This window comes from Mustela erminea, chromosome 10, assembly GCF_009829155.1.
Source record: "Mustela erminea isolate mMusErm1 chromosome 10, mMusErm1.Pri, whole genome shotgun sequence".
Classification (NCBI taxonomy): Eukaryota; Metazoa; Chordata; class Mammalia; order Carnivora; family Mustelidae; genus Mustela; species Mustela erminea.
The window spans coordinates 105,711,550-105,737,208 of record NC_045623.1 but is presented as its reverse complement, the minus strand read 5'-3'; the positions used below and the strand labels follow the sequence as shown (position 1 = coordinate 105,737,208).

The 25,659-nt window shown below is 62.7% G+C and overlaps 1 protein-coding gene across 7 annotated transcripts in view; it reads left to right on the top strand.

The window, feature by feature from the left end:
- Positions 1 to 1,477: 1,477 nt before the first annotated feature.
- ESPN (espin) overlaps positions 1,478 to 25,659 on the top strand; it is a 31,057-nt gene continuing 6,875 nt past the window's right edge. For 2 of the 7 annotated variants that reach the window (XM_032301437.1, XM_032301432.1), the window contains exons 1-11: positions 1,478 to 1,935; positions 4,775 to 4,968; positions 14,066 to 14,252; positions 14,394 to 14,576; positions 14,727 to 14,858; positions 17,954 to 18,155; positions 19,143 to 19,414; positions 22,023 to 22,184; positions 22,275 to 22,491; positions 24,988 to 25,133; positions 25,217 to 25,480. In XM_032301437.1, coding sequence (XP_032157328.1) covers positions 1,642 to 1,935; positions 4,775 to 4,968; positions 14,066 to 14,252; positions 14,394 to 14,576; positions 14,727 to 14,858; positions 17,954 to 18,155; positions 19,143 to 19,414; positions 22,023 to 22,184; positions 22,275 to 22,491; positions 24,988 to 25,133; positions 25,217 to 25,480 — 2,253 coding nt within the window. In that variant the 5' untranslated portion in view covers positions 1,478 to 1,641. Of the gene's footprint in view, positions 1,936 to 4,774; positions 4,969 to 14,065; positions 14,253 to 14,393; positions 14,577 to 14,726; positions 14,859 to 17,953; positions 18,156 to 19,142; positions 19,415 to 20,956; positions 21,512 to 22,022; positions 22,492 to 24,576; positions 24,792 to 24,987; positions 25,134 to 25,216; positions 25,481 to 25,659 lie in introns of those variants that run through there. The other 5 variants (XM_032301433.1, XM_032301436.1, XM_032301434.1 and 2 more) reach the window with 5 other exon arrangements.

Below are 25,659 nucleotides of genomic sequence, written 5' to 3'. Positions count from 1 at the left end.
TGGGCTCTCTAGAGGCTTCCTGGCAGGACCTGGTAGACCCAGGGGAGCCCAGAAGGCCTGGGTCTCAGCCTGAGTGTAGGCAATGTTCTCAGACGAGTCTGAGAAGACAGTCAGCAAGAACAGCTGCTCACAAGTAACCTATCCATGGTAGAAGAGGCTCGGGCGCCTCCTCTGGGTTTGATGCCACATCGGCAACCAGCTCTGGTTTACAGAGGCACCTAGGAGCCCTGGAGGTAATCGTGCACAGTGCCACCAGGTGGCAGCCCCTTGAGGCCCACGCTAGGACCCCCACTGTTCCTGGAAAGGGGTTCATTCTGTAACATTTCTGTAGCTCAGGGCCTCCCTGAGTGGGGCCTAGCTAGGTGCTGGGTGAAACAGCCCATGGCCGGACCCTCCCAGGGCTCCTGGGAGGTGGGAGAAGGGAGGAACAGGAAAAGAAGGACACGGGCTGCTTCAAGTTCATGAGACGTGCTGACTGTGCTCCCACAGCTACGCAGCCCCCGCCTTCTGGCCGCTCTCGCTCCTGTCCAGGGACTGTGCCTCCCTCCAGCTCCCACGATTGGCTTCCGGCTATGCAGGTAGGCTGGTTTGGCGACTGTGTGTTCTCCTGACCCTCTGCTGTCCTGGAACCTTCCTGAGCCCTCAGAGGAGGGTCCTGGTCCTGCTCCCTGGATGACTGCTCTGGTGCATCTCCCCACTGCCCCCAGCCTTTGCATTCCTACTTACCCTTCTCCCCCATTAGCCAGCCCCAGGCCCTCAAGCTCACCGTTGACTCCCCCACCCCAGACAGAGGCTCTGGGTGCTCTCTGAGCCCCACAGCCTCTGGATCCAGAAACCTGAGCCTCAAGCGTCCCAGGCATTCATTCCTGCCTTTTCCTCCTCTTTCTCCTGCCGCCAGGAGGCTCTGAGGACAATTCCTGGGGCCTGAAGGAACCCCAGAAGGCTGAGGGCCCAGCACCTGTCGCCCCACTTTGGCACAGACCCAGAGCCCCTCAGGGATTTGCATGGCCTGTTCCTGCCCCCCAGGATCTTTGCCTTTGCAGTCTGGCCTGCCTGGAATGCCCCTTCCTACCTTTCAGAACCCAGCCCACCGCACCTCCTCACATGGACCTTTCCCTGACCACCAACGCAGTCCAACCCCATAGTCCCGTTCTGGTGACACTCTTTACTCTCTGAAATGGCGGTAATTGTTTGCTGGCTTGTGCCCCCAGGGCCTGGAACAGCACGTCGTGGACACTGGGCTGATGAATTAATTCCCCCAGCGCCTGGATCTCAGATTCGAACCGTGCGGCCTCCCCGGGCGGTCTCTATTTATAGGTGATCTAAAGCCAGGAGCGGATTCCCGGGCGGGCGCCCTGGCCACTTGCAGCCTGGAGTCCGGCCCCCGGCGCGGCGGGGGCGGGGCTGAGGCGGTGCGGGGGGCGGGGCCCAGACTTAAGCCCGGCGCCCGCGGGGGCCCCGAGGCCCAGAGCGCCGCGGAGGCGGAGCGGATCCGGCGCGGCGGTGCGGGCCGGAGACCGGGCGGGCAGGCGCTCCGCCTCCCCAGGCCGCAGGGCCCCGACGGCTCTCCTGCTGCCCCAGGACGGGTGCATGGCGCCCGGGGGAACGTGCTGAGCGGGTCGCGGCGCCGCGGACGGCACCATGGCCCTGGAGCGGGCGCTGCAGGCGGCGCGGCAGGGCGACCTGGACGTGCTGAAGTCCCTGCACGCCGCCGGCCTGCTCAAGCCCTCGCTGCGGGACCCGCTGGACGCGCTGCCGGTGCACCACGCCGCCCGCGCAGGCAAGCTGCACTGTCTGCGCTTCCTGGTGGAGGAGGCCGCCCTGCCCGCCACGGCCCGCGCGCGCAACGGCGCCACGCCGGCCCACGACGCCGCCGCCACTGGCCACCTCGCCTGCCTGCAGTGGCTGCTCTCGCAGGGCGGCTGTGGAGTGCAGGTGGGTCTGCTCCCCTCGCTGGGCGCCCTGAGGCTTCCTCCCCAGGGGAGAGCTCTAGCCTAGAGCCCCCTGGCTCAAGGGTGGGTGAGAGTGGGCACCTCCCTACTGAGCTTGCTTTTGAGCTCCTTCCGGAGGGCTTGGGATGGAGTGGGCTCCCCAGGTCAACGGTGACGGGGGAAGACATCCTGGCCAAGCTTTGGCCACTGCCTAGAAGAGCACTGGGTAGTGGGGAGCCAGAGGGAATTGGGCTTACCTGCGACAGTATTTAATCCGGGATGGGGGTCGGGGGGAGAAAAGCACAGATCCAAGGGAGTCCTGGAGAATGGGCAGGGCACAGAATCAGAAGCCCAGGTCTTCTGGGATCAGGTCTGGAAGAGGGGTGGGCAAAGTCCTACAGTCCACCCCAGGCCCAGACCCAGGTGTCCCCAGGGCCAGGACATGGGGCAGGGGTGATGGGCGTGGTACATGGGGCCTCCCTGGAACCTTAGCTGACCCTGGGACATCCACACCTTCCTGCCTTCCAGCTGTGAGTTGCTTCTCCAGCCCAGCCTGAGTCTTCCTGCCCTGGGACCCCACCTGCTCTCACTTGGGGTCCCCCAGGCTGATCTAAACCTGGTCCCTCCTGAGCTAGAGGCGGGGGCAGCTCAGGCCCTGATGTGTAGCTCTCCGGCTTGCTCCCTCGGGCAACAGAGCATCCAACAGGCACTAGGCCTGGAATTCAGGAGTGCCCCGATCTCCCAGAGCTGCCAGTCTGTGGGGGCAAGGGACAGCCACCGCGGGTACCATCAGGTCTTGCTGGGCCTTGTGGTGGGGGGTTTCGGGGAGCTAGCTGCTTGGGCGAGGTGGCAAGGAGAGAGTGACCTCTGAGGGGAGTCTTAGATGATGAGAAGGACATGGCCAGGTGTGCTGATCAGAGAGTTCTAAGCACAAGGAACAAGAAGTGCAGAGCCCTGAGGCGCACACTTACTTGTCCTGTGGCAGGATCAGCAAAGAAGAAGGCAGCTGTGGCGTGGGGGGAGGGCAGAGAAGCCACCGTAGGCCGGGGTTAGGAATTTGGATGATATCCTAGTTGCGGGGAAAAGCCACTGGAGGAAGGAACCAGAACTGGTTTTCCACTTGGGAAAAAACACTGGGCTAACTGAATGAAGGAGAAGAAACCGGGGTGACTCTGAGGCGGCTGGTTGTACGTTAAGGATGACCAGACCCTATTCCCCCACGTCGCCCTCAGGATGGCAAGGTCCCCCTTCCGACGCTTCCTGGGACATGGCCGGACCCCTTATCTCCTGGCCCGCTCTGTTATCAAGACTTCCTGGCACATGGCCCCTGCCCACTCATTCGGGAGGTGGCGTGCCTCCCTGTCCCAATGTCCAGGCTTGGCCGGAAGCCTCCCTAGCCCCTGCAGAGGAGAGGGGGGAACAAGTGGCCTTGTGCCCAGCTTATCAAGTCTCCCTCCCAGCAAGCTTGGGTGCTGGGGACGGAAGTGTGTGTGTGGGGAGGATGACCTCGATCCCCAGCCCCGCTCAGCCCAGAGATAAGCAGCTTTATGGTGTGGACCACAGCATGTGAGGGCCTGCAGAGCTGTTGGAGCCTTGGGGACAGGCCAGAGCCCATAGGCCCAAGTCCTCTCCTTGTTGCCCCCTCCCCCTCCCTGGACATCTGGGCTCAGGGGGACAGACTGGGCATCCCAGCACACGAAAGGGTCCCAGTGTGGTCCTCAAGTGCCTGTGTGCCGCTCACTCTGCCTCACCTTCTGGCTACCCGCTTCCTAGCCCCGCAGCCACCCCCGAGGTCTGACGGATGACTTACTAGTCATGGCCCCCGGCCCCTGGCCCCGCTGTCCTCTCCCCTGTTTTTCAGGAACCTCTGAGATTCACTACCTGCAGCCACCTTGGCCACACCTGTCCCCGCAGTGCCTCTCTCTGTGGGGAGAGGGGCTTCCTTCCCTGATCCTAGGAAACCACGCCCCCCCACGGCTGCCCCATCTGTGCCCTGCCCCCCCGCCCCCCTCTCCATTATCCCGCCTGCTCGGCGCTGGGAGTTCGTGCTGTTCCTGCACTGGTGCCCGCTCACCTACACCCGCCAACCTTTGAGTCCCGATTTGTGGGTTCTCTGGGATGCCCCTCCTTGCCCAGGTAACATGAGCGGCACCTGCCAGCCCCTCCTGCAACAGACACACACACACACACCTGGAAGGTCATGGATGACACATGTGGTACTTCTGGGCCCACACCATCGGCCAGCCCTCTCTGGGGTGCCCGGGAGGTGGGTCTAGCCCAAACCCCTCCCAGGGCTGCCTCTACCCCACACCTGACTGTCCAGACCCTGTGACCAGTACCCGGAAGCTTCCTCCTCCACAGAGCTAGAACACAGCCCGTTTCCTGGGCCAGGAGCAGGGAGTCTGCTGCGTGCCTGGGCAGGGGCCGTTCCCCGCACCGATGTTGGGTTATTGGAGGTCCACCAACCTGGAGGCCTCTATTCATGTGACACCTGGGGAGGGGGAGAGGGAGAGGAAGGGACCAAGGGTTAGATGCTGGGGGTGCCCCCCAAAGTCCTGAAGCCAGCCTGGGACAGCCAGAACAGCCCAGCCCCAGCCGCACTTGCTCTCTCCTTCGGGCGTTCCCTGAGCATCTGGGCAACCGTTGCTCCTGTGGGGAGCCCAGGAGTGCTGTGTCCTAAAAGCCTCCTATATGCGAGCTGTTCACAGTCATGGCCAGCAGGCCTCAGGGAGCCCAGCACAGGTGGCACAGGTGTGGTTCAAAGAGGGCCAGTTAGGGGCCCAAGGACAGAAGGGCCTCCGTGGCTGGGGGAAGGCAAGGACTAACGGGTGCTTCTCCCACAGGACAAAGACAATTCTGGTGCCACAGTCCTGCACTTGGCTGCCCGCTTTGGCCACCCCGAGTTGGTGGACTGGCTGCTGCATCATGGCGGTGGGGATCCCACCGTGGCCACGGAAACAGGCGCCCTGCCTGTCCACTACGCTGCCGCCAAAGGAGACTTCCCCTCCCTGAGGCTTCTCGTCAGGCACCATCCCGGGTAAGGCCGCCCCTCCTCACCTGTCTTCTGGGTAGTACAGGCCGCGGCCCTACCCTCCTCTGGCATCCTGGGGGACTCGCTGCTTCTGGGCCATCCCAGTGGCTAGAGGGCCAGGGCAGAGATGTTTCCTACCCAAGCTGAAGTTGTCCCCTTCCTGGAAGGCTGCCCACAGCCGCTTGCCCCAGAGCTTTGCCAGCAGACGCTCCCATGCAGAGCTCGCGGCCGCACCTGGGACGCTGGCACGCGGGCCCAGATCACCTGCGCCTCTCCAGGAAGCTTACCAGCCTACAGCAGGTGGCTGTCTTGAGCTCTGGCCTGTGCCCATTCGCAGGACTGTTGGAAGGGGGGTGGGTGACTAAATGGCTGGTGGCTCAGTCGCTTGAGCATCTGCCTTCAGCTCAGGTCATGATCCTGGAGTCCCGGGTTCGAGCCCCACATTGGGCTCCCTGCTCAGTGGGGAGCCTGCTTCTCCCTCTGCCCCTCACCCTCCCCGGGCTCGTGTTCTTGCTCACTCTCGCTCTCCCGCTCTCTCAAATAAACAGATAAATAAAAATCTTTAAAATGGGGTAGGAATGAAGATATGGGAGAATGTCCAGGAGCCCCTAGTCAGGAAGGAGGAGGAGGAGTGAAGGGAGAGGGCTGCCCGTGCGGACCCCCAGCCCGCCTCCTAGCCCCACAGCCCCCTGACAGCAGCTGCTCATTTCCCGGGGCCCATCCGCCCACTCCCACTAGCAAGGGAGGTGCGGCCCCCAAAGCTCCCAGGGTCCCCAGCCTGAATGGCAGTTCTGAGAAAGCAGCTGAGCAGTGGGCTGGGAGCTACCCAGGGTAGGGGAGGGTTGCGGAGAATGGGGCTTGATGCAGAGCAGGGAAGTCCTGGGGGTTCTGGGGGGAGGGAGGGAGCCAGGTCTTCGGTGCACCCGAGAAAAAGCAGGGGTCCTGGGGAGTGTCTGAAGGAGGAGGACAGTAGTGGCCCCAGGGACCTGACAAATGGGGGCCCTGAGCAGTGACTTTTCCATCAATCCAAGCGGGTGCCCGGGACATTAAGTGGTGACGGAACACCGAGCCTCGGGAGGACAGCAGCCACAACACGAGGGGTCAGCCCTCACCACTGGCTCCGCGCTGCGGGAGCCTGCAGGGCGCGGACTCCCAGGGAGCAGGCAAGAGACCCACCTGGCACCGCGGCCCTTGGGGCAGGATGGCAGCCAGTGGGGCCCAGGTCAGCGGGGTGGTATAGGGCAGCCCTGAGAGACCCCGGGCCAGCCTACAGTCCATTTGCTGAAGGGAGTTCCCCGGTGTGGTTGGTGGGAGCCCGCAGACCTGCGTCCTGGACCACAGGTTCTCCCGGCCACCCTGCCAGAGGCCACTTGGTGGTTCCTTGCTCTCGACGAGCTCGAGCGTGGGTCACGTCAAAGCGGGGATTTAGAGTCGGAGGTCCCCCATGAGGCAGACTCCCGAGCTGGCACCAGCAACAGCACCCTGGCGGGCTCGGTCCCAGGCTCCCAGCTCCGACTCTCCAGGCTGAGGCCAGGTAGTGGCCCCTGAGACAGGCCTGCAGACCCCCTGTGGCAACGCCAGTGCCCCTGCCCCACCCCCTCACTTCACACGGAGGACACTGAGATCCTGTGAGGAGAGGAATGGGCTGTGGCCCCCTTTCTGCACCCATAAGCCCCCACACACATAGCGGGCCTCCAACAAGCCAGGCTAATGGCGATGCCAACTTAGCCCAAATTTTGTAAACTGAGAGAGGACCCCCAGCCCACCTCTGGAAGTGCTGATGAGGACCTGGGCCTGGAGGGGGAGGGGCGCAGCCCCAGGTTGCCCCTGAGCCCCTCCTCATGGAAAAGCCTGGGGCCTAGGATGAGCTAGAACCCTCCACAGGCTGGGTTCCCACCGTTAGTGCCCCTTCTCGGCCTCAGGGCCTTGGGAACCCTGACCCCGCCCAGGCCATGCCAGGTGCTGGCCGTGATTGGGCCCTGGTGCCAACCCTGAGGCCAGATGGCCTGGGCTGATGAGCCGTCAGCCCCTCCGAGGCCTCTATGAATCTCACAGACGTGGTCAGAAGACTTGGGCCCGTTCCCGCTGCAGCGAGTGACCTGGCTGATAAGAAGGTGCTTTTCTGAGGTTGCCAGGCTGGGCTGAGGCAGGAAAGGGCAGATGGGAACTGGGGTGGGGCCTGCTGGGAGCTGGAGGCCAGTGTCCCCAGAGCCCCCTATCTCGGGGATGGAGACTCCTGCTCCCCCAGGCTGCACAAGGAGAGGGCAGTGGCTCAGGCGGCCCCAGGCCACAGGGCTCAGTGCGGGGACCCAGGCAGCCTGGCTGTGGAATGCTGCGGCTCCAAGCTTTCGCTCTCGTGAGCCTCCCAGAGCTGCTGTGAACCACAGTGAATTATTCACAAGGGCTCAGCTCCACCGACTGCGGTGGAGGGAGGAAGGGCTCCCGGACCTACGGTGAGAAACTCGATCCCTCCCCGGGAGGCTGTGGGCCGAGGCAATGACAAGCTGCAGAGGGGCAGGAGGGCAGGACCACCTGCAGGGGTGGGCTTCCTCGGGCCAGTGCACCTGGGGCTGTGAGAAAAGGCCTGGCTGCAGGAACGCGCTGCGCCCACCTGCCCCTCGTCCAGTTTATCCCAGTCCCCCAGGCAAGTCCTTCCAGAGGTGGGAGTGTCGCCACGGGGACCTCCGGCGCTCTTGCCCCGTGACGAGCCTCCCTGTAGAAGGGGGTCCCGAAGGCGGCGTGGAGGCTGGTGGGAACCGGGCTGAGGCTGTCTCAGGCCCTGGGTCTTGGGAGATGGAGTTGGGGGGCCGGCCCCCCTGGCCAGTCGCATTCGTGGTTGGCAGAGGGGAGCCGGGTATCCAGGCCTCCAGTCAGGGCCGACAGAGAAGGGGCCAGGAGCAGGGAGCCTCGGAGTCCGGCTTGCTTGGCCACTACCATGTGCTCCCCTGGGCTCTGTGTTGCGGGAGGGGAGACCCAGGCTCAGCACAGACCCCCAGACTCAGAGAATGGCTGAGGAGCTCCGGGCTCTTCCTTTCTCTGGGGCCCCTGTGCTCTGCCGTTCAAAGCAAGCGGGAGAATCAGTCTGCCTGAAGGTTTGTGCCAACTGCACCTCCCTGCGAGGTCTCCTCTGCCTGAGGCCAGGCCCGCCGGGGACAGAGATTGGAACACGCCCTAACCAGGGGTCAGGATGAACTCAGATGAGCCCCAACCTGCTGAGGGCTTACTGAGTACCTAGCACCACCTGGCAATCCGCACCTTATAACCACCCCAGGTGGCAGCTCTGTACGCGGCCCAGGTCACAGACTGATTCATTCAGCTAGCGCTTATGGAGCGTCCGCTCTGCGCCAGGCAATATTCTAAGGGCCAAGTATACATCGGTGAGCCAGACAGATATCCCTACGGCGCGGTGCTGACCAAGGGAGAAACAGCATCTCAGAGAGGCTCACTGAGCAGCTGAGGTCCCCCCGTCCCCTGGGTGGCCTTGATCAAACCGTACCTCCTCTCCAGGCCCGTCTCCCACTCCTGCTCTAATTCCTATTCTCTCAGACCTCCCCGGCCCTGGCCTTCATCCCATCCAGCTGTGCCCACCTTTGAGAATGCAGGTCAGACTGCTGGACTGCCCACAGGCTGCCTGCTCACCCACAGGAGAGGCCGTTTCCTTCTAAGGACCCAGGGGCCCTCCCGCCTCTGCCCTGCCCCCACGCCTCACCTTCACGGCTCTCCCACCTGTGAGGCTCCCCCATTCCCCTACCCCACCCCCTTCCACCTCCAGAGCCTTCTTGCAGCTCCTCCCAAGGGCTGGAGCCTTCCAACCTCCCACAGGCTCTTCCTGCTGCCTAGAACCCCCCCACCGAGTCTCGGGGGCTCTCTCCTCCCCCCCAGGCTTTGGCGCCCTTCCCCCTCTCAGCAAGTTCTGCGCAGAGCCTCCTTCAGATCCCACCTGGTTCCTTGCCTTATCTTCCCTCCCGTGCTTATCACCACCTGTCCTTACGCTCCGTGCACCCTGGGGTATCCTCATACGGTGTCTCCCCAACTAGTGAGGGCAGACGTCATCAGCCGCCCAGTGCCTGACACGCCGTGAGTGTTGGTTGAGTGAATCAGGAGTCTGGGAGCCCTGGGACTTGCCTAGCCCTGCGGGCAGCTCACTGCGGGTGACCTCAGATGGAGCTCCCCACTGGGTCTCCCCGGCCCATCCGGCAAATGGACTAGCCGAGGTCAAGAGCAAGCAGACGGCACAGAGTTCCTAGCCTCACTGCCCATGTCACTCGTCCCCATAGCTTCTCGCTCAACAACTAGCAACTGGGCAGGCCTCCGGTGCTTGGGAGGTAGTGAGCCCTCCCAGCTTCTTGGAGCCCGCTCTCAGGGAGGCTCCCAGGGCAAACAAGGGGACAGATGGAGAGCTTGAGCGGTGTTCAGAGATGTTCTTGCTAATGTGCCTGTATGTTGGTTTGCCGGCTGGTGCTCCAGTGGAACCGAGCTCTGGGACAGCAGGGGTCTGCTCCTTTCACAGCTCTGCCCTGTCCGGGCTTGTGGCAGCCTAGTGACATGTGTCCCTGGAATGAACCAGACAACTCCAGTCACAAGTGCCATAATGCAAAACGAGCTACCTTGGTAGAAACCAGTGAGGTTTTCTTTAAATTGAGAGAGTCAAGAAGGCCTCCTAGGGCAGGTGCGAGCTCATCTGAGACCTGGATAAAAAGCGGGGCCAGTCCTGCAAAAATCTGGCTTGGCAGCGTGGCAGGTAGAAGGACCCCCCAGAGGCGGAGGCTGAGGTGGAATCAAGCTTGGGTTCACTGAGGACCAGAAGGAAGGCCCGGAAGCCTGGGAGAGTTGCAGGGAAGGGTAAGCTTCTGGAAATATTCCAGGCTTGGAGGTGGGTTGCGTATGAAGGTGACTATTCTAGAACCTTCCTCAAGTAAGGACTGCATTTCTTCCCTGGGCCAGGCCTAATTTGGGATCTTTTCAAATAAGCCAGGAGGCGCGGTGAGAGGACAAGAGAGGTAGAGCCACCGCAGGACCCATGACTTTTCCAGGGTCGCCTTACCCTACAACGGCGAGACCTGATACTTGTGACCTTCCTTGGGGCCAAAATTATTGCGGAAGGGGAGGGCCGCTGGAAATGCTGCTCTTTGATCCGAGTCTGGTTCCGCGGGCTGGTAACTCCTAGCTCCTGGAGGCAAAGGACGGAGACCTCCAGCAAGCATCCGGGTTTGTTTCACGTCAGCACGCGGCGACCTGCTTACTCTTTGAAGTTCATTCGTGTCACCTATTTCCCAGAGGGGACGAAAAATATGATTTATGTGATTGTTGCTAGAGAACCGCAGACCAATAAAGATGTCAAGGTTGAGGGTCTCCAGAGATTCCTAGGGTTTGGGCTCGGGCTACCCTTAGGGGAAGGGAGCATGGTGTCCTTTACCAGAATGGAGTTCGCAGCTGGGGAGGGTTTGAGGGAGAAAAGCGAGGTATCCACTCTAGGCACATAAAGTTGCAGAGGCCTGGGCAGTGCACCCATGGACAGTGGGTAGACACGGGGACAAGATGTGGACTCCAGGTCTAAGCCAGAGAGAGGGAGAGTGTCAGGTGCAGGTGACCTTTGACCCCGGAAAGTAGATGACCTCACCAGCAGGGAGAGAGAGTGTGTTCAGAAAGAAGATTCGGGGCATCTCCACCTTTGGAGGGCAGGTGGAGGCCAGGGCTCAGCAAAGAAGGCTTAGGAGACTTGGCCAAGAAGAGTGGGAAGAGACACCTGTTAGGGAGCGCGCGCGACCTTCCAGAACTTCCTCTTCTGTTCTCTTATAAGAGCCAAGGAGATGCTGGACAATTATGATGCCCGATTGCCATATATGGAAACTGAGGCTCAGGAGGTTAGACACCCACTAGGGGCCTGCCCAGTGAGCGAAGAGCCAGGGTGTGGGTGGTGGCCAGGGCCACAGACAGGGACTGGGACTGGAATGGTCACCCTTAGCGTCACTTGGGCTACAGCTCGATGGGCTAGTGGGATGCTGAGGCCAGAAGGACCCCAGGAACCCCGCCTCTCTCCTCTGGGGGACGCTCCACAGCAGAAGCAATGCCTCACCTGACCTGTGGTTGGTTGGGTCTGGCCACGCCAGGCCCGCAGTGCCCCCACCGAGGTACAGGGAGGAGGATCCCAGAATATAACAGTGGCTCCCGGCTTGTGCCAGGTGCTGAGGGCTCTCTAAGCACGTCTCAGGGATGCTTCCTGCTCCTGCTCCGTGGGTGACTTTGAGACAGAGACAAAAGGCAGGACTGTGACGCAGCGGGGTGGGGCTCACGCCCCTGGTCCTTCTCTGCCTCTCTCTCCTCCAGCGAGCTGAGCCTTCTGTGCACAGCACCTACCCCGTCAGGTCCCTGAACAGACTAGATGAGACAGCATGTCCGTCTGCTCATCACAGGGCCTGGAACAGATCGATCGTCCCATGAACGGCACCTGCTGACCCTGTCATCGATCATTGTGACTACTGCTATAAATTTATCTCTCTCCCCATCTAAATTAATTGATTTTGTTCCATGTGCTCATCCATAGTTTTATAATCCCCCCCCAGTGAGCACTGGGGGGCCCCTGCCCTTCTTGCCTCCAGGCCAGAGTACAACAGGGTAACAAGGCCAGGACCCGCTTGCTCACTCTTGCCCGTCTGCGTATCTGACTGCCCCATGGTGCTGGGGCCTCCCGGGCTGGGGGCTGTGGCTCCAAGGATGCAGAGACGGAAATACTAGTAGGAAGGGTGGTAAGCTGGAGCATTTGGGGCTTCCTCTGTCCCAGAGACTCCAGCTGAGGGTGGCAGCCACTGGCCCCGCAGGAGGGAGGTTGTGGCCATGACTGCCCCTTCCTGCTCAGGTCCTGCTCTGCGCCAGCTTCTCAGACCTTCTCAGACCTTCCCAGACAGACCAGACCCCTCTGGATTATGGACACCTACCAAGCGGGGGGTGCTAGGAGAGGCTGAGGTCCTGGCAGATCTGGTACCCCAAGTTTTATACATTGCCTTAGGCTTCCCCAGAGAGATAGCAGGGGTCCTGGCTGGTGGACCCCTCAGCCTCTGATCCCCAGATCCCAGCACTCCCTGTGTCTTGGTTACAGGGTGAATAATTCAGGCCGCTGAGTGTTGGTCATGAAACATTAAGCAGGCTGTTACTGTCACATCAGTATGTGAATGTGTGTGTGTGTGGGGGGGACAATGGCACTGGGGCGTGGAGGCTGGTGGCTGCAAGCCAGAGTGTTCCTGGGAAGAGGCGTGTGGGCGAGTCTCTGTCGCCAGGTGCTGTGTCAGCTCGTGAGCGCCACTGCCCCGACTCAGGCAGGGAAACGGAGGGCAGCCAGGCATGGTCCCTGTTCCACCCCAAATGCGTGAATTGTCACACTGGGCATCAGGCCCAGAAAAACGGCAGCTCTGTGTCTGGGGTGATGGTGCCCGTGTAGGAGTAAGGAGAGAGCAGGGAGGTGCCCAGTGAGGGCTGCAGCTGGCCAGAGGGGCGGGGTCAGGGAAGAGGGCAGGGAGGAGGGACTGAGGAGTGTGTGAGGGGACAGGACCAAGCCATGTCGGGAGTGACAAGACGGTGGGCGCGTGGGCAGCTAGCGGAGGACTGGGTGGCCCGGGGCCCATATTAAGGGACAGCTGGGCTGGCACTTGGATGCGGGAGGGAGGACATGCATGGCCGTTAGTGGAGAGTGTGAGACTGATGCCACCAGTGGGTAGATCGTGGGGCAGACGGACGGGACGACATTTAGTCAGGTGAAGAGGTGCGTTTCCGGGGCACGGAGGGCTGGTCCTGCTTCCTGGGACTCAGCCCCAGCCCAGAGCTTCCCCGTGAGCCAGGCGGCTGCTCCCGCGTCTGGGACTAGATTGTGGCTCCACCTAGTGTCTAACTATAGTAACTGCGCCCTGGGCTGTCCACCCTATTACGAAGTCAGAAAACCGGGGGCTCCTTCAGTGGCGGGTGCAACTTCCCTGCTTCCCAGCAGCACTCCACCTCATGGGTCTGATTCCCAGCTCCCCAGATAGGACTCCTCCTCAGCAGCCGAGGAACAGGGATGAGGGACAGAGCCAGCTGCAAGCTGGACCTTAGGAAAGCCCCAAGAGTGAAGACAGGGATGGTCTTTCCTGTGTGCCTATTGCATGCACCGGGCCCTGCATCACAAACATACACTCAAGTGCCATTTACCAGTTGTGTTACCTTTAGGAGGTCACAGCCCTGAGCCTCGACTGCCCATCTGCAAAAATGGGAAAGACAGTAAGACCTAAGTTAGGACATCCAATGAGAACCTGTCCATCAATATCACGGCACACCAGGATGCTCCGTGAATGGTGGCCGCCTGTAGAGCTGTCGAATTGACAACAAGATATCCAATTGAATTTTAATTTGGATAAACCGCAAATCATATTTTAGTATAAGTATATTTCATGCCTTGTTTGGGATATACTTATACTAGAAAATGATTTCTTGTTTCTCTGAGTTTCAGAATTAACTGGGCATCTTGTATTCTATCTGGCAACCCTACTACTCTGCCCCCTGGGAATTCAGTCTCCTGGGGGAGGCAGAAGCCAAAATCGCTTAAGTTCAATCAAGTGTGACAGGCAGTCTTTGGAGTGAGCCCAGGGCCATATGCAGCATGGAGGTAGGAAAGGCCTGCTCTGCCTGGGGAAATCAGGGCACGCCTCATGGAGGAGGGGATCTGGACTGAGTCTTAGGGAGGAGGAAGGAAGGGCATTCCAGATAGAGGGGGACCCGATCAAAGGCATACAAGTAAGACAGAAAGTTTGGAGATTCACAGTGATAATGGGTTAATGTGGCTGAAAAGGTAAAGAGGCCAGATCTCCATATCCTTGTAGACCTGGGTGAAAAGGGGGGTTATTTACTGGGGACAGGGACTAGAAGGAGGGGGTGACCGCGTCAAAGGGGACACCCTGGAGAAGACTGGCATAGGACCAAGTGTCCAGAGGTAGTCAGGGACAGCGGGACCCGGTGACTGGACTTCTCCAACCCACTCTCCCAGCCCTCCAGAGCTCCCCTAAAGAGCGCCAGGAGCATAAGAAGGGTTTCGAGGGAGGTGGGCGCTGAGAGCCCACTGTGGGTGCTGTCTCCGCAGGGGAGTGACTGCCCAAACCAAGACCGGTGCCACGCCCCTGTACCTGGCGTGCCAGGAGGGCCACCTGGAGGTGACGCAGTACCTGGTGCAAGAGTGCGGCGCGGACCCGCACGCGAGGGCCCAGGACGGCATGACCCCGCTGCATGCCGCGGCGCAGATGGGCCACAGCCCGGTCATCGTGTGGCTGGTGAGCTCGCGGTCAGGGCGGGGCGGGGCCCGGGAGGGGGCGGGGTTTGCTCGCGAAGCGGCCCGCGCGGACGGGGGGCGGGGCCTGGCGGGGCCTGGCGCCCAGCCCCCGCCCCTCTTTCCCGCGCCCCCTCGCGCCCAGGTGAGCTGCACCGACGTGAGCCTGTCGGAGAGGGACAAGGACGGCGCCACGGCCATGCACTTCGCGGCGAGCCGCGGCCACGCCAAAGTGCTCAGCTGGCTCCTGCTGCACGGCGGCGAGATCTCCACCGACCTGTGGGGCGGGACCCCGCTGCACGACGCCGCGGAAAACGGGGAGCTGGAGGTGGGGGCGGGGAGCTGAAGGTGGGGGCGGGGTGGGGGCTGGGCGAGCGCCCTCTGCTGGCGCCGAGCCCGCCGCACAGCCCTGCCGCGGCGCGAGAGGTGGCGGGTCTCGGCGAGGGCGCGGGGGTCCTCAGTACGTGGCGCCTCGCAGTGCTGCCAGATCCTGGTAGTGAACGGCGCGGCGCTGGACGTCCGCGACCGCGACGGATATACGGCCGCCGAGCTCTCGGACTACAATGGCCATAGCCGTTGCACCCGCTACCTGCGCACCGTGGAGAACCTGGTATGACCCCGAGCCCCTGGTTAGCTCGTCCCCCTCCCCATCCCCGCCTCCCCCCAGGGGCAGGTGTTCTTACCCCTTTAACACGGAGGAAGCTGAGTTTCAGAGACGTGAAGCCCTGTCCGAGGTCACACAATGAAGAAGTGCCCCAGACCATCACCCTCTCTCCGCCCACAACCACTGACCATGGAGGGGCGAGGGGGTGAAGGAGAAAGGGTCAGGGGGAGGAGGACCAGCATCATCCTGGTAGGGAGGATGGCGCCGAGAAATCACAAGACACACCTGCCGATGGGAATAGTCGAGTTCATTCACCTGCCCACAACCCACACTAGTAGCTCATTTAACTGTCCACTGCCTCTGAGGTAGGTGGTGGTAATGCCCCCGGTTCATCCAAGGTCACACAGCTACGCTGTATGTTCCCTCACTTCATGGCTACCTCATAACTGGAAACTTGTGTGACTTTTAAAAAATTATTTTATCATGGCTGCACAGCGTGAAGTCGCCTCCTGGGACTTGAGCTCAGGTGTGGTTGGCTCCGAGTCCAGGGCCCTGCCTTTTCTGATGTAATGCCCGCTTTGGGGCAGGAGGGAAGACAGAGGGCAGGTCTCACAGGGGCCTTCCGAAGGACCAGCCCCAGGGGGCAGCGTGGCCAGAAGAGGCCTGGGAAATGGGAAGGGTCGGGGAGAAGGTGGGATGGCCTCTTGCCCGCAGCACTGTGTCTGCCCTTTCTGCAGGCGCGGGGAGGGGGGCACCCTGGTTCTGGGTGCCTCAGAGCACAGCAAGGCCCAGGGGTCAGAGACAGCAGCTGGACCCAAGGAAGAATTTTCCCCCCAAAAGGCCACCCAGAGAGACTAACAGTCCAGCAGATAATGAGTGCCCTGTCAGTAGGGTATATACCAACACGGGTGGATGCTGTGAAGGGCATTTCTGCACCACAGGTCGTTCCTTCCCACTGAGGGAGCAGTCTGAGAGTGGGATGGGGGGGTGGCACAAAGCCCCAGCCCCTGCAGCCCCCCCTTTTTAAAAGATTTTATTTATTTATTTGACAGAGATCACAAGTAGGCAGAGAGGCAGGCAGAGAGAGGGGGGAAGCAGGCTCCCCGCTGAGCAGAGAGCCCGATGCGGGACTCGATCCCAGGACCCTGGGATCATGACCTGAGCCGAAGGCAGAGGCTTTAACCTACTGAGCCACCCAGGCACCCCCTCTTCCAGCCCCTCTTAACAGCAGCTCCAGCCGAGAGAAACATGACTGCCTGAATTCTGACTCTGGTGGGCACCCTGCCCAGTGCTCTATGGTCTGATCTCAGTCTCTGCTGGAAATTAATACTACTAGTTCACATTTACTGGCTACCATATCCTGGCACTTCACTAACTTTGACAATCTTTGTTTATACCCTCACAAGGCAAAAAGTACTGATATCAGGGCACCTGGGTGGCTCAGTGGGTTAAAGCCTCTGCCTTCAGCTCAGGTCATGATCCCGGGATCCTGGGATCGAGCCCCACGTCAGGCTCTCTGCTCCGTGGGGAGCCTGCTTCCTCCTCTCTCTGCGTGCCTCTCTGCCTACTTGTGATTTCTGTCTGCCAAATAAATAAATAAAATCTTAAAAAAAAAAAAAGTACTGTTATCCCCATTTACAGATAAAGAAACTCAGGGAAACTCAGGGGCGCCTGAGCAGCTCAGTTAGTGAAGCATCTGACTCTTGATTTCGGCTCAGGTCATGATCTCAGGGTCATGAGATCGAGCCCCTCGTGGGGCTCTGCACTGGGTGTGGAGCTTCTTGAAATTCTCCCTCTCCTTCTGCCCCACCCCCATCCCACACCCCCACAGGCTCTCTCTCTTTAGGTACAGCAAGGATAAGTGACTTGCCCAAGGTCATGTAGCTAGTAAGTGGGAGAAGTGAAATTTGAAGCCGACATTCCAGGCTGCAGAGCCTGTGCCCCTAACCTCTGCTATCCATGGGGTCAGGGCTGGGTACCCCCAGTGCCCACTGCTGTCAGTCACAAAGAGGCTTTTCAGCTGCCCACCCCCACCCCGTCCAGCCCAGCCCCTGTGCTTTCCCTTGGCTCCTGGAATGGACAGCAGGGCCTGCCTCGCCCCTCTGACCTGGGTGGGGGATGGGAGCCCTTGGTCCCCTCACGCAGACAGGCCCAGCTACAGCAGTGGAGGATCCAAACTGTGCAGGATGTTGGCCCAGAAAAGGCAAACACTCCCACAGAGCCCCTAATTACAGGGCCAATGAGCATGGCTGCCGAGCTGTTACCTGGTGCTAGGCTTGCCTCCCATTCCCGGGGGGCCTGTGACACTTCTCGGGCAGGGAGGGGGCCCCAGGCAGGGAGGAGCAGACTTGGGCAGGAGGCAGCCAACGGAGCCAGCGAGCAGGCTTGCCGGCAGCAAGGCCAGCATGGGCAACGTAAGCAGGACCCCTACCCCATCCCGCTCCCATGCAGGGAGGGTCAAGCCTGTGGGCAGGGACACAGACAGTGGTGGGGACAGCAGGCTTCCAGTCTGAGCTTGGGCTGCCCACCAGACTCAGCTGGGCTGCCCCAGACACCCCCCAGCTTTCTCCAACGGCTCCATCGGGGGATCCAGGCTGGGCTGGTGTTGGGATTTGCCCCAGTAGAACAAGGAGAGACAAGGGCTGCTGGCCAGGTAATGGGAAATTAGTCTTTCCTGCAAATTGTGGGGGCCCTGCATGCCTCCCCTGCCCCCTGGCAGCTGTGACACCTGAGCCCTTCCCACAGATACACTGGAGCCCAGCTCCTCTAATGAGGAAGGAGAAGCCTGGTGCCATGGCAGTCTTCCCCTTGGGGTCCAGGCCAAGGCCCCCTCTTCTGACAGTCTCTCAACCCCCCTGAGCAAGGAATGGCTGGGGTGGGCGTTTCCCAGAAACCTGTGGTCCTGCTGCCAGGGGGCCGGGCTTGGGCCTGAATCTTCCCCTGGGAAGAACCCAAGAGACATTCTCAGAAAGGGGAGGAAGCCCAGAAAGGGAAGCGGCCGGGCCCAGGTCGCACCGCAAGGACCAGCCCCAGCAGGACCCTGGCCTGGAGCGCCCTGGTCTCCAGGTCAGGCTGTCCTCCCTGGCTCCCTTCCCATTCAGAGTGTGGAGCACCGTGTCCTGTCCCGGGATCCGTCTGCTGAGCTGGAGGCCAAGCAGCCCGACTCTGGCATGTCTTCGCCCAATACCACCATGTCCGTCCAGCCGCTGAACCCTGACCTCAGCTCGCCCACCAGCACCCTCTCCAACTACGACTCCTGCTCCTCCAGCCACTCCAGCATCAAGGACCAGCGCCCCCCACGCCGTGAGTGGGCCGGCTTGGGACGAGGGAGGAGGGAGCAGGGACTGGGACTGGCCTCTGGGCACTGAGGGCCGGCCTCGGCCCACTCTGCCTCCAGCGCTGGAGGCTGCCCAGGTCTCGGGTGGGGGGGGGCTCCTGCTTGTGGTGAGGGGACAGCTGTGCTTGTGTGTGCCCATCACAAACACACCTGTATCTCCACAAGGACTCTCCCCCAGACAGAACCCCCATGCACCCCACAAAAGCTTCATTATCACTCACACGCACAGTGTTCCCCAGACTTTACGCACACCCGGTCACACTCAAGTGTGCACACTTGTACGTGTGTATGCACAATATACAGATGGGAACACATGCGCACATGTAACAGCCCCATGCAGATGCACGTGCACACCTGTGCTATGGCCCAGACACACGGCCTCCATCTCCATACTCCAGACGTGCGCACCCATGCAAACACATGCAGACACACCCCACGTCCACAGCCCGGTGCAAACCCCTTTGTGCGACGAGGAAGCTGCGTGGACTCACAAACAGGGACCACACCCTGAGCCTGGGTGGCCACCTGCCGGTGAGAGCTGCCCCAAGCCACCGGGTGGCAGCCTACAGAGCTGGTGGGGTGCCTGGTAATCTGGGCCGTGGCCATCCATGCTGCCGCCACCCCACCCTGCCGGGTCTGACCCCAGGAGCTGCCCCTTCACCCTCCAGGTGGCTGTGCCCCCCTGGCATGCTCTGGCATCGAAAGCCCTCTGGGGCCTCCCCTCCAAACTTGAGTGCATGGTCTTGCCCCAACACATGCATCGCCAGAGCAGGGGAGGGGAGGGGAGGGCAAGGTGGGCCGTGCCCTGCCTGGGCCCACAGTGGAGCCATACCGGGCTGCGTCCCTAAGCCCACCTCGTCTTTTGGTGAGTCGCTTCTGGGTGGAAGAGGGTCTCAGTCCTGGGGGACAGCCTCCCTGCAATCTCCCACACGCAGCCTTCCCTCCCTCCCCAGGGCTTCCCAGCTCAAGAGCTGCAGACATACAAAAGTACATAGACAAGCTGAGCCCGCAGCTGGGCCGGCCCCGGGGCAAGACGGAGAGAACCACAGCACTGCCACCACCGCCCACCTTCCCTCCGCCGCCCCCGCCCCCGAACACCCAACTGCCCCCACCCCCACCAGGCTACCCAGCTCCCCAGCCCCCCGCGGGACCACAGGCTGCTGACATCTACCTGCAGACCAAGAGCAAACTCCGCCACGTGGAGACAGAGGCCCTCAAGAAGGAGGTAGTGAACCTTCCCCCACCTGCCTGCCTCCTAGCCCAGGGACTGGGCGGATAGGCCACCCCCGAGGCCAGGGGACCAGCTCTTGGGCACAGGGTCAGGGGGCCTTGGGCCAGTGTGGCAGATTCAAGAGTCAAAGCTCCCGGCCAGCCCCATGGGGCACTAGGGCTGGGTCCTGGGGACAGGCAGATGAGTAAGACAGAGCCACTACCCTCTCAGGAGCTGGGGCTGGGTGAAGGAACGTATCATCAGACAGTCGGGCCTCTCAGGGAACTGGAGTGCAGAGCGCAGAGAATTGGCAGAGACTATGGACAGACTGCCTCCTCACAGCCCTACCCATGCCCATAGCCCCAGGCTCAGGTGGAGAATGGCTCCCAAGGGGGTGTCTGGCGGGAGGTGGGGAGAGACACAGGTGGCATGGCTGTGAAGGGCCCCAGAGGCAGGGACAGAGAGCACTAGCAGGACTCCGCCCTCACAGGGGGCTGAGGGAGGGTGAAACTGCAGTTGGCTCCCCAGTTTGGGGCTTGGAGTGCCCAGGTTGGTGGGAAGGCCAGTCCTGGGATGGGGGCCATGGCGGCATGTCCAGTGCGGGCACACTGAATGTGAGCTGTCCTGGATGTTAGGGCCTCTGGGGCCCTGGCTGAGGCTCTGGAGCCAGAGGGCTGGTCTGGGTAACTGAGAGTCCCGGCCTGGGAGCCCCATAGGGAGTCCTGGGGTCCTGGCTAGTCTGGGAGGTGGGGGACAACTGAGACTCCAGGTGGCTGAATATGGGGTAGAGGACCCTGTGGGTCCCGTGGGAGCCCTGACCTGCAGTTCTCGCTCAAGCCCAAGGCAAGCCATTCCAGAGGCAAGATGAGGAACCAATTTGCCCACAGGTGACCCAGGTCACAAGGCCCCTGGGTTGGGGAGGGGAAGGACAGCCTCCACAGAGACTCCACCCTGCCCTCACTGCCCTCCTGGACTAAGCTCCCAGTCGGGTCCCCTTTCATCTCTGTGAGGTGGAGAGAGCCCAGGAGAGGACTGCAGAGGCCTCAGGGCCAGCCGACTGTCCCTGCTGGCGGCTTTGTGAGCCCTGCCCAAAGCCACAGGACAGGTGGCCCAGCCTGCGCCCCCTCCACTCCCTGGAGCAACAGGATTTCGAGGTCCCGTGTTCCTACCCGGTGTGTGCGTGCGGGGCTGCAGGCGACCGGCAGCTCCACAAAGAGCCCTTTGTGTGTCCGTTGCGCCTCGCCCCCCCCCCCGCCTCCGCCCCCTGGGCCTGGCCGTTGCCTGACCGCGTCCAGAGCGGGGTCGTGGCATCCGGGCCTTGGGCTGCAGGGGGCGCCGAGGGGGGCGGACTGGCCCAGAAAACAAATCCTGTGGTGTCGGGTTTCCTGCAACAAGAGCCGGTTTGGGTGGGGTGTGGAGGTCCGGGCCACCGCGGGGACGCACGGGCGGGGGCGTGGAACAGGGGACACCCCCCCCCCCCACGGTGACTCGGCCTTTGGCCCTGCCGGCTCATGTCCTTTTCCCTGGGCTGGGCTTAGTGGGGGGGCCAGCTGCGACGGGGCGGGCCACCGCGGTCATCTGAGCCCGCCTTGCCGCCCCTGAAACCCGAGGCTTAGGCGCGGGTGTCGGTGTCGCTTACGCGGATGTCGATGGTTTCCAGATGCGGGAGGGGAAGGGCGGGGGCGTGACCCGGGACCCAGGGGTACCAAACGTGGGGGGCTCCGCTGCTCGTGGTCAGGCCTGCGTTCTGCCCACGGGGTTTGGAAGGGATCGGTTGGGAGAGGAGGTGGAGGCCGGGGTGCCCAGCACCTCGCGGAGGGAGAAAGGCACAGGGGGCGGGGCCACATCTGGCTCGCGGGACCGGTAAGAAGCGGGGGCGGGTTGCTGCGATGCAGCTGGAGCCCCCGTGGCGTCCCCTATTTCTGGGAGTGGGTAGGCCCGGGATTGGCGGGCCCTGGGTGATGTCAGGCCGGCGGCGCTCATAGGCGCTCTTAGGCGCGGGCGGGCAAGGGCTGGGCTGTAACCCGAGAGGAAGGATCAGGTAGCGCAGGTGTCGGGTCCATGCCGCCCCCGCCGCCAGGTGCACAGCGGGGGCCACCGGCACAGGCGCAGGTAGGAGCAGCCCCGGGGCCGGGCGGCTGAGAGCCCTGGGCAAGCAGGAGCCTAACAGGACAAGGGATCTGAGGCGGGCTCCCTCGCCGGGGTCCCCGAAAGAGCGTTCGGCAGAGCCGTGGGGACGTGCGGGACGGTCGGGTGGCCGGGAGTCGGGTGAGGCTGAGGCCTTAGCGCTGGCTAAACCGCGAGCTGCCCCTTCTCCGGCTCCCCCTGGCGACTGGGCTGGGTCAACCCGCCCCTGGTCCCGCCCCTTCTAGCCTCCGTGGGGGCCCTGGTGGCCCTTGGCCCGCGCCCAGAACCCCTCCCTCTAGGGCCGACCGAGCCTGCCCTTCCCCGGGACCCTAGCCCCATCTCCGCTCTGAGAACAGGCGGGTCTGGGGAGCCGGCTGGCTGCACCCTTGGACGGCCGCTGGCCGGGAGCCTCGGGAATGGGAAGAGCTGGGGGGGCGGGGCGTGGGAGGCCGCGGGGACCCGAGCCTGAAGCCCCCGCACCGCTGTCTTCCCGCAGCTGGGCTCCCGCGACGGCCACAACGGGCTGAGGAGGCAGGACTCCGGCCGCAAGCCCCGCGCCTTCAGCAAGCAGCCCAGCACGGGGGACTACTACCGGCAGCTGGGCCGCTGCCCCGGGGAGCCGCCGGCCGCGGGCCCGGGCATGGCGCACAGCGAGGAGGTGCGTGCCTGCCAGCCCGCGCCCGCCGGCCGCCCGGGCCCCGGCCCGGCCTCCCGCTCCTCACTCGCGAGCCCCTCCGCTCCCCCGCAGGCGGCGCTGCTCCCCGGGAACCACGTGCACAACGGCTGCGCCGCGGACCCCAAGGCGTCCAGGGAGCTGCCCCCGCCGCCGCCGCCGCCGCCGCCCCCGCCGCCGCCGCCGCCGCCCCTGCCGGACGCCCTGAGCTCGCTGCCGCCGGCTCCGCCTCTGCCCTTCGAGGGCGCCGGCCCTGGTTGCGGGCAGCGTCGCTCCTCCTCGTCCACTGGCAGTGAGTAGGGGCGGGCTGAGGGGTGGGGGGCGGCGCTAACCCTGAAGGGGAGGGAAGCCTAGACGTCGCTCCCGTCAGGTCCGGCTGCCACCGTCCGGTCCCGGCTGCCACTGCCCTAGCGCTTACTCCCTTCCTGCTGGTTCTGCCTGCCGCAGCCCCTGGCCCAAGGAGGACCCCGAGGGAAGGCTCTGAGCGGCATTAGTGTGAGCCCAGCCAAGTCCCCTTCCCTCTCTGGGACCACGTCCCACCCAGCAGCGAAGGCCTCCAGCTCTGGTGGCTGGTGTTTCCAAGGAGCAGGTGTTAATGGGAAACTCGGAGAAGAGCTAGTTTCACGGAGGCCGCGCTGAGGGCCAAGCTTCTTCCTGCCCCACATCTATCCTCATCCCTCTTCTGCTTGCCTTTGTCTTGCTCTTCCGAGCTAGCTACAGTGGAGCTCTCCCCAGATGCTTCAGGGACACTTCCCGGTCAGACACCCCCAGAGGCCCCAAGCCAGCTAGGACCTGCTCTGGGGACAAGGCCAGTGACCCATCACGCCCTGCCCTTTCCCTCCTGATGACCACTCCCCCACTTGGCAGCCCCACATCCTTTGTAAGGTGTAGGCTGGTGACCAGGATTCCTGAGCTTCTCTTCTGTAACATGGGCCAGACTCCTGCCTGCCAAGGCTCGTGTAAGGCCCAGGAGGTGGTGCCCGGGGGACCCACGCTCCCACCCGAGCCTGAGGGGAGGGGTTTGCCCAGCCACTCACTGCAGGGACCATGTTTAGTGACACCAACCAAAGCTTCATCTCCTTAACTAAAAGTGCAAGGGTATGACGGAGTCCAGAGTAAGAGGAGCTTGGGCTCCCTAGGGCACCTGTGGAGCCTCAGCCCCTGCAGCCCAGAGCCCATGGTAGCATGGTCACCCCCACCAGGGCCTCCAGAATGGCCCCCCAGCTCTGGGGTGAGCTTGTTCCGTCTGGAGCAAGGCTGAAGCTAGGAACAGAAGCAAAACAGACTCTGGGCTTCTCGAGACACCGTTTCTCAGCAGAACCTGGGCTGGGTGCCCTATCCCAACCCAATGCCAGATTGAGGCCCTTGCTAGGGGGGGTCAGGGCCAGTGGCAGCTCTACCCAATCCCCAGGGACCAGTAAGAGCCAGAACTGGGTGGACCACCCTCGTGGAGCCCCAGAGCAGCCTGAGCCAAGTCAGATGAGCTGGAAAATTCCTTCTGTCCTCTCCCCCCTCCTCTGTGCATCTCCCTCCCATGTTTCTGCCCTCCCCTCTCTTGCTGTCTTGCCCCCCCACTGCACTCCCCCCCCCCCCGCTGTCCTAGCCTCACCCGGCCCCTTCCCCCTCCCTCTCCTAACTTCACTGTCACTTCTCTCTTCTCCTCTCGGTCCCTAGAAGTGAGAATCCTGAGGCTCAGGAAGAGTGAGTAGCTGTGTTGCATGTGTGGCTCCTGGCTGAGGTGTGGGGTGGGGAACAAGGCATGCTCAGGGAAATCAAGGCCGAAGGACAGGGCAGGGCCAGGGGCCAGCAGGCCGGGGGTCTTCTGCACTACAACCACTCTCCTACCTGCACCTCACCCGCGTGCACACCCACGAGTTCTGTCCGGGGCTTTCAGTTTTGCCTAAATAAATGGGCCTGTTGCCAGTGCCCACCTGGCACCTTTTCCTTTTACCCCTCCTGCTACTCAGTCAGGGATCCCCAGCCCTGGGGGAACCGAAGAGTCCCCTGTTGGCTTGTTTTGTTGCCCTCACCCAGCCCTCACCCCTCCTCGGTCTCTAAAGACAGCCCTTCCCAAACCCCAGTCACCTCCGCTGGCCTTGTCAGAAAATGCAAACTCCGTGCACTGGATATTTGCATGTTTTTCACCTGGCTCTTCTTCCTGGGTGTTTTCACCCCATATCCTTAGTAAGAGCTCCTCTCTACTAGGTCCCCCCGAGCTGAGCAGCGCTTTGCCATAAGTGCGCTACGGGCTTGCAACCAGCGTGTCCGTGTGTGTCTGTCTATGGGTGGGGGGGGGGGGGACCGGTTGGGTTCCGACATTCAGAGTTCCGAGTCTATATGGCCATGGAGGCCCTGGGTGATTCAGTCCAAGGGTCACTGAGCTTCGCTGATTCAGAGAGGGCTGAAGGGAGACTCCACCCCAGCAGGGCCGAGCCAGGGAACCCAGGACAAAGGTCGGGTGGCTTTGCCCCCAGGTAGTGTCTTGAAGCTGGTCAGTCAGTGTCCTGGGCGGAGACATTCGCTGGAGTCCCCGGGGCAGTCCAAGAGCCAGCATGTACTCCCGGGGGCCTCCAGGCGGGGCCCCCATGCCCTGTGAGTAGGGCCGGGAGGATGGTGGGGCCTCCTGAGCTGGGAGCAGGAACCTCCCTCTGGGGGTCTGCGGTAGCCTCCTAGGGGCCCCGCCCTTCCTGATTAGGGAAGGGGGCAGCAGAGGGGCAGATGGGGGGCCTTAGCAATGCAAGCCCCAGCCCCAGCCCCAGCCAGCACCTCCTCTCCTGCCTTCATGTAGGCACCAAGTCTTTCAACATGATGTCCCCGACGGGTGACAACTCCGAGCTACTGGCTGAGATCAAGGCGGGCAAGAGTCTGAAGCCAACGCCGCAGAGCAAGGGACTGACCACGGTGTTCTCGGGCAGCGGGCAGCCGATCTCCCAGGTAGACGGCGCGCCTGGCCCTCCCGCCCCGGCTCCCCTCGTCCCTGCCCGCCAGGCCCTCAGTGTCGCCGCTTCTCCCTGCAGTCCGACTCGCCGCTGCCTCCCGCGTCGCCGGCGCCTTCACGGGCCCGCAGCCCCACCCCGCCCGTCGCGGGGCCCCAGCCTCTGCTCAACGGCAGCGTGGCGCCGGCACCGCCCGCCACCCCGGCGCCCGGCGTGCAGCTCGACGTGGAGGCGCTCATCCCCACGCACGACGAGCAGGGCCGGCCCATCCCGGAGTGGAAGCGGCAGGTGATGGTGCGGAAACTGCAGCTGAAGATGCAGGAGGAGGAGGAGCAGAGACGGAAGGTGGGCGGGGCGGGGCTGCCTGACGTCCCGAGGGTCTGCCTCTGGGCCTCCGCCCATCCCCCCACATCAGTCCGCGGCAGGCCGATCCCTTCCACCCCGGGCGGCTCCCACTACCTTTGGGGGGAAAAGCAGGGTTGGACGACCTCCCTGACCTGGGACTGATCCCAGTTTCCACCCCT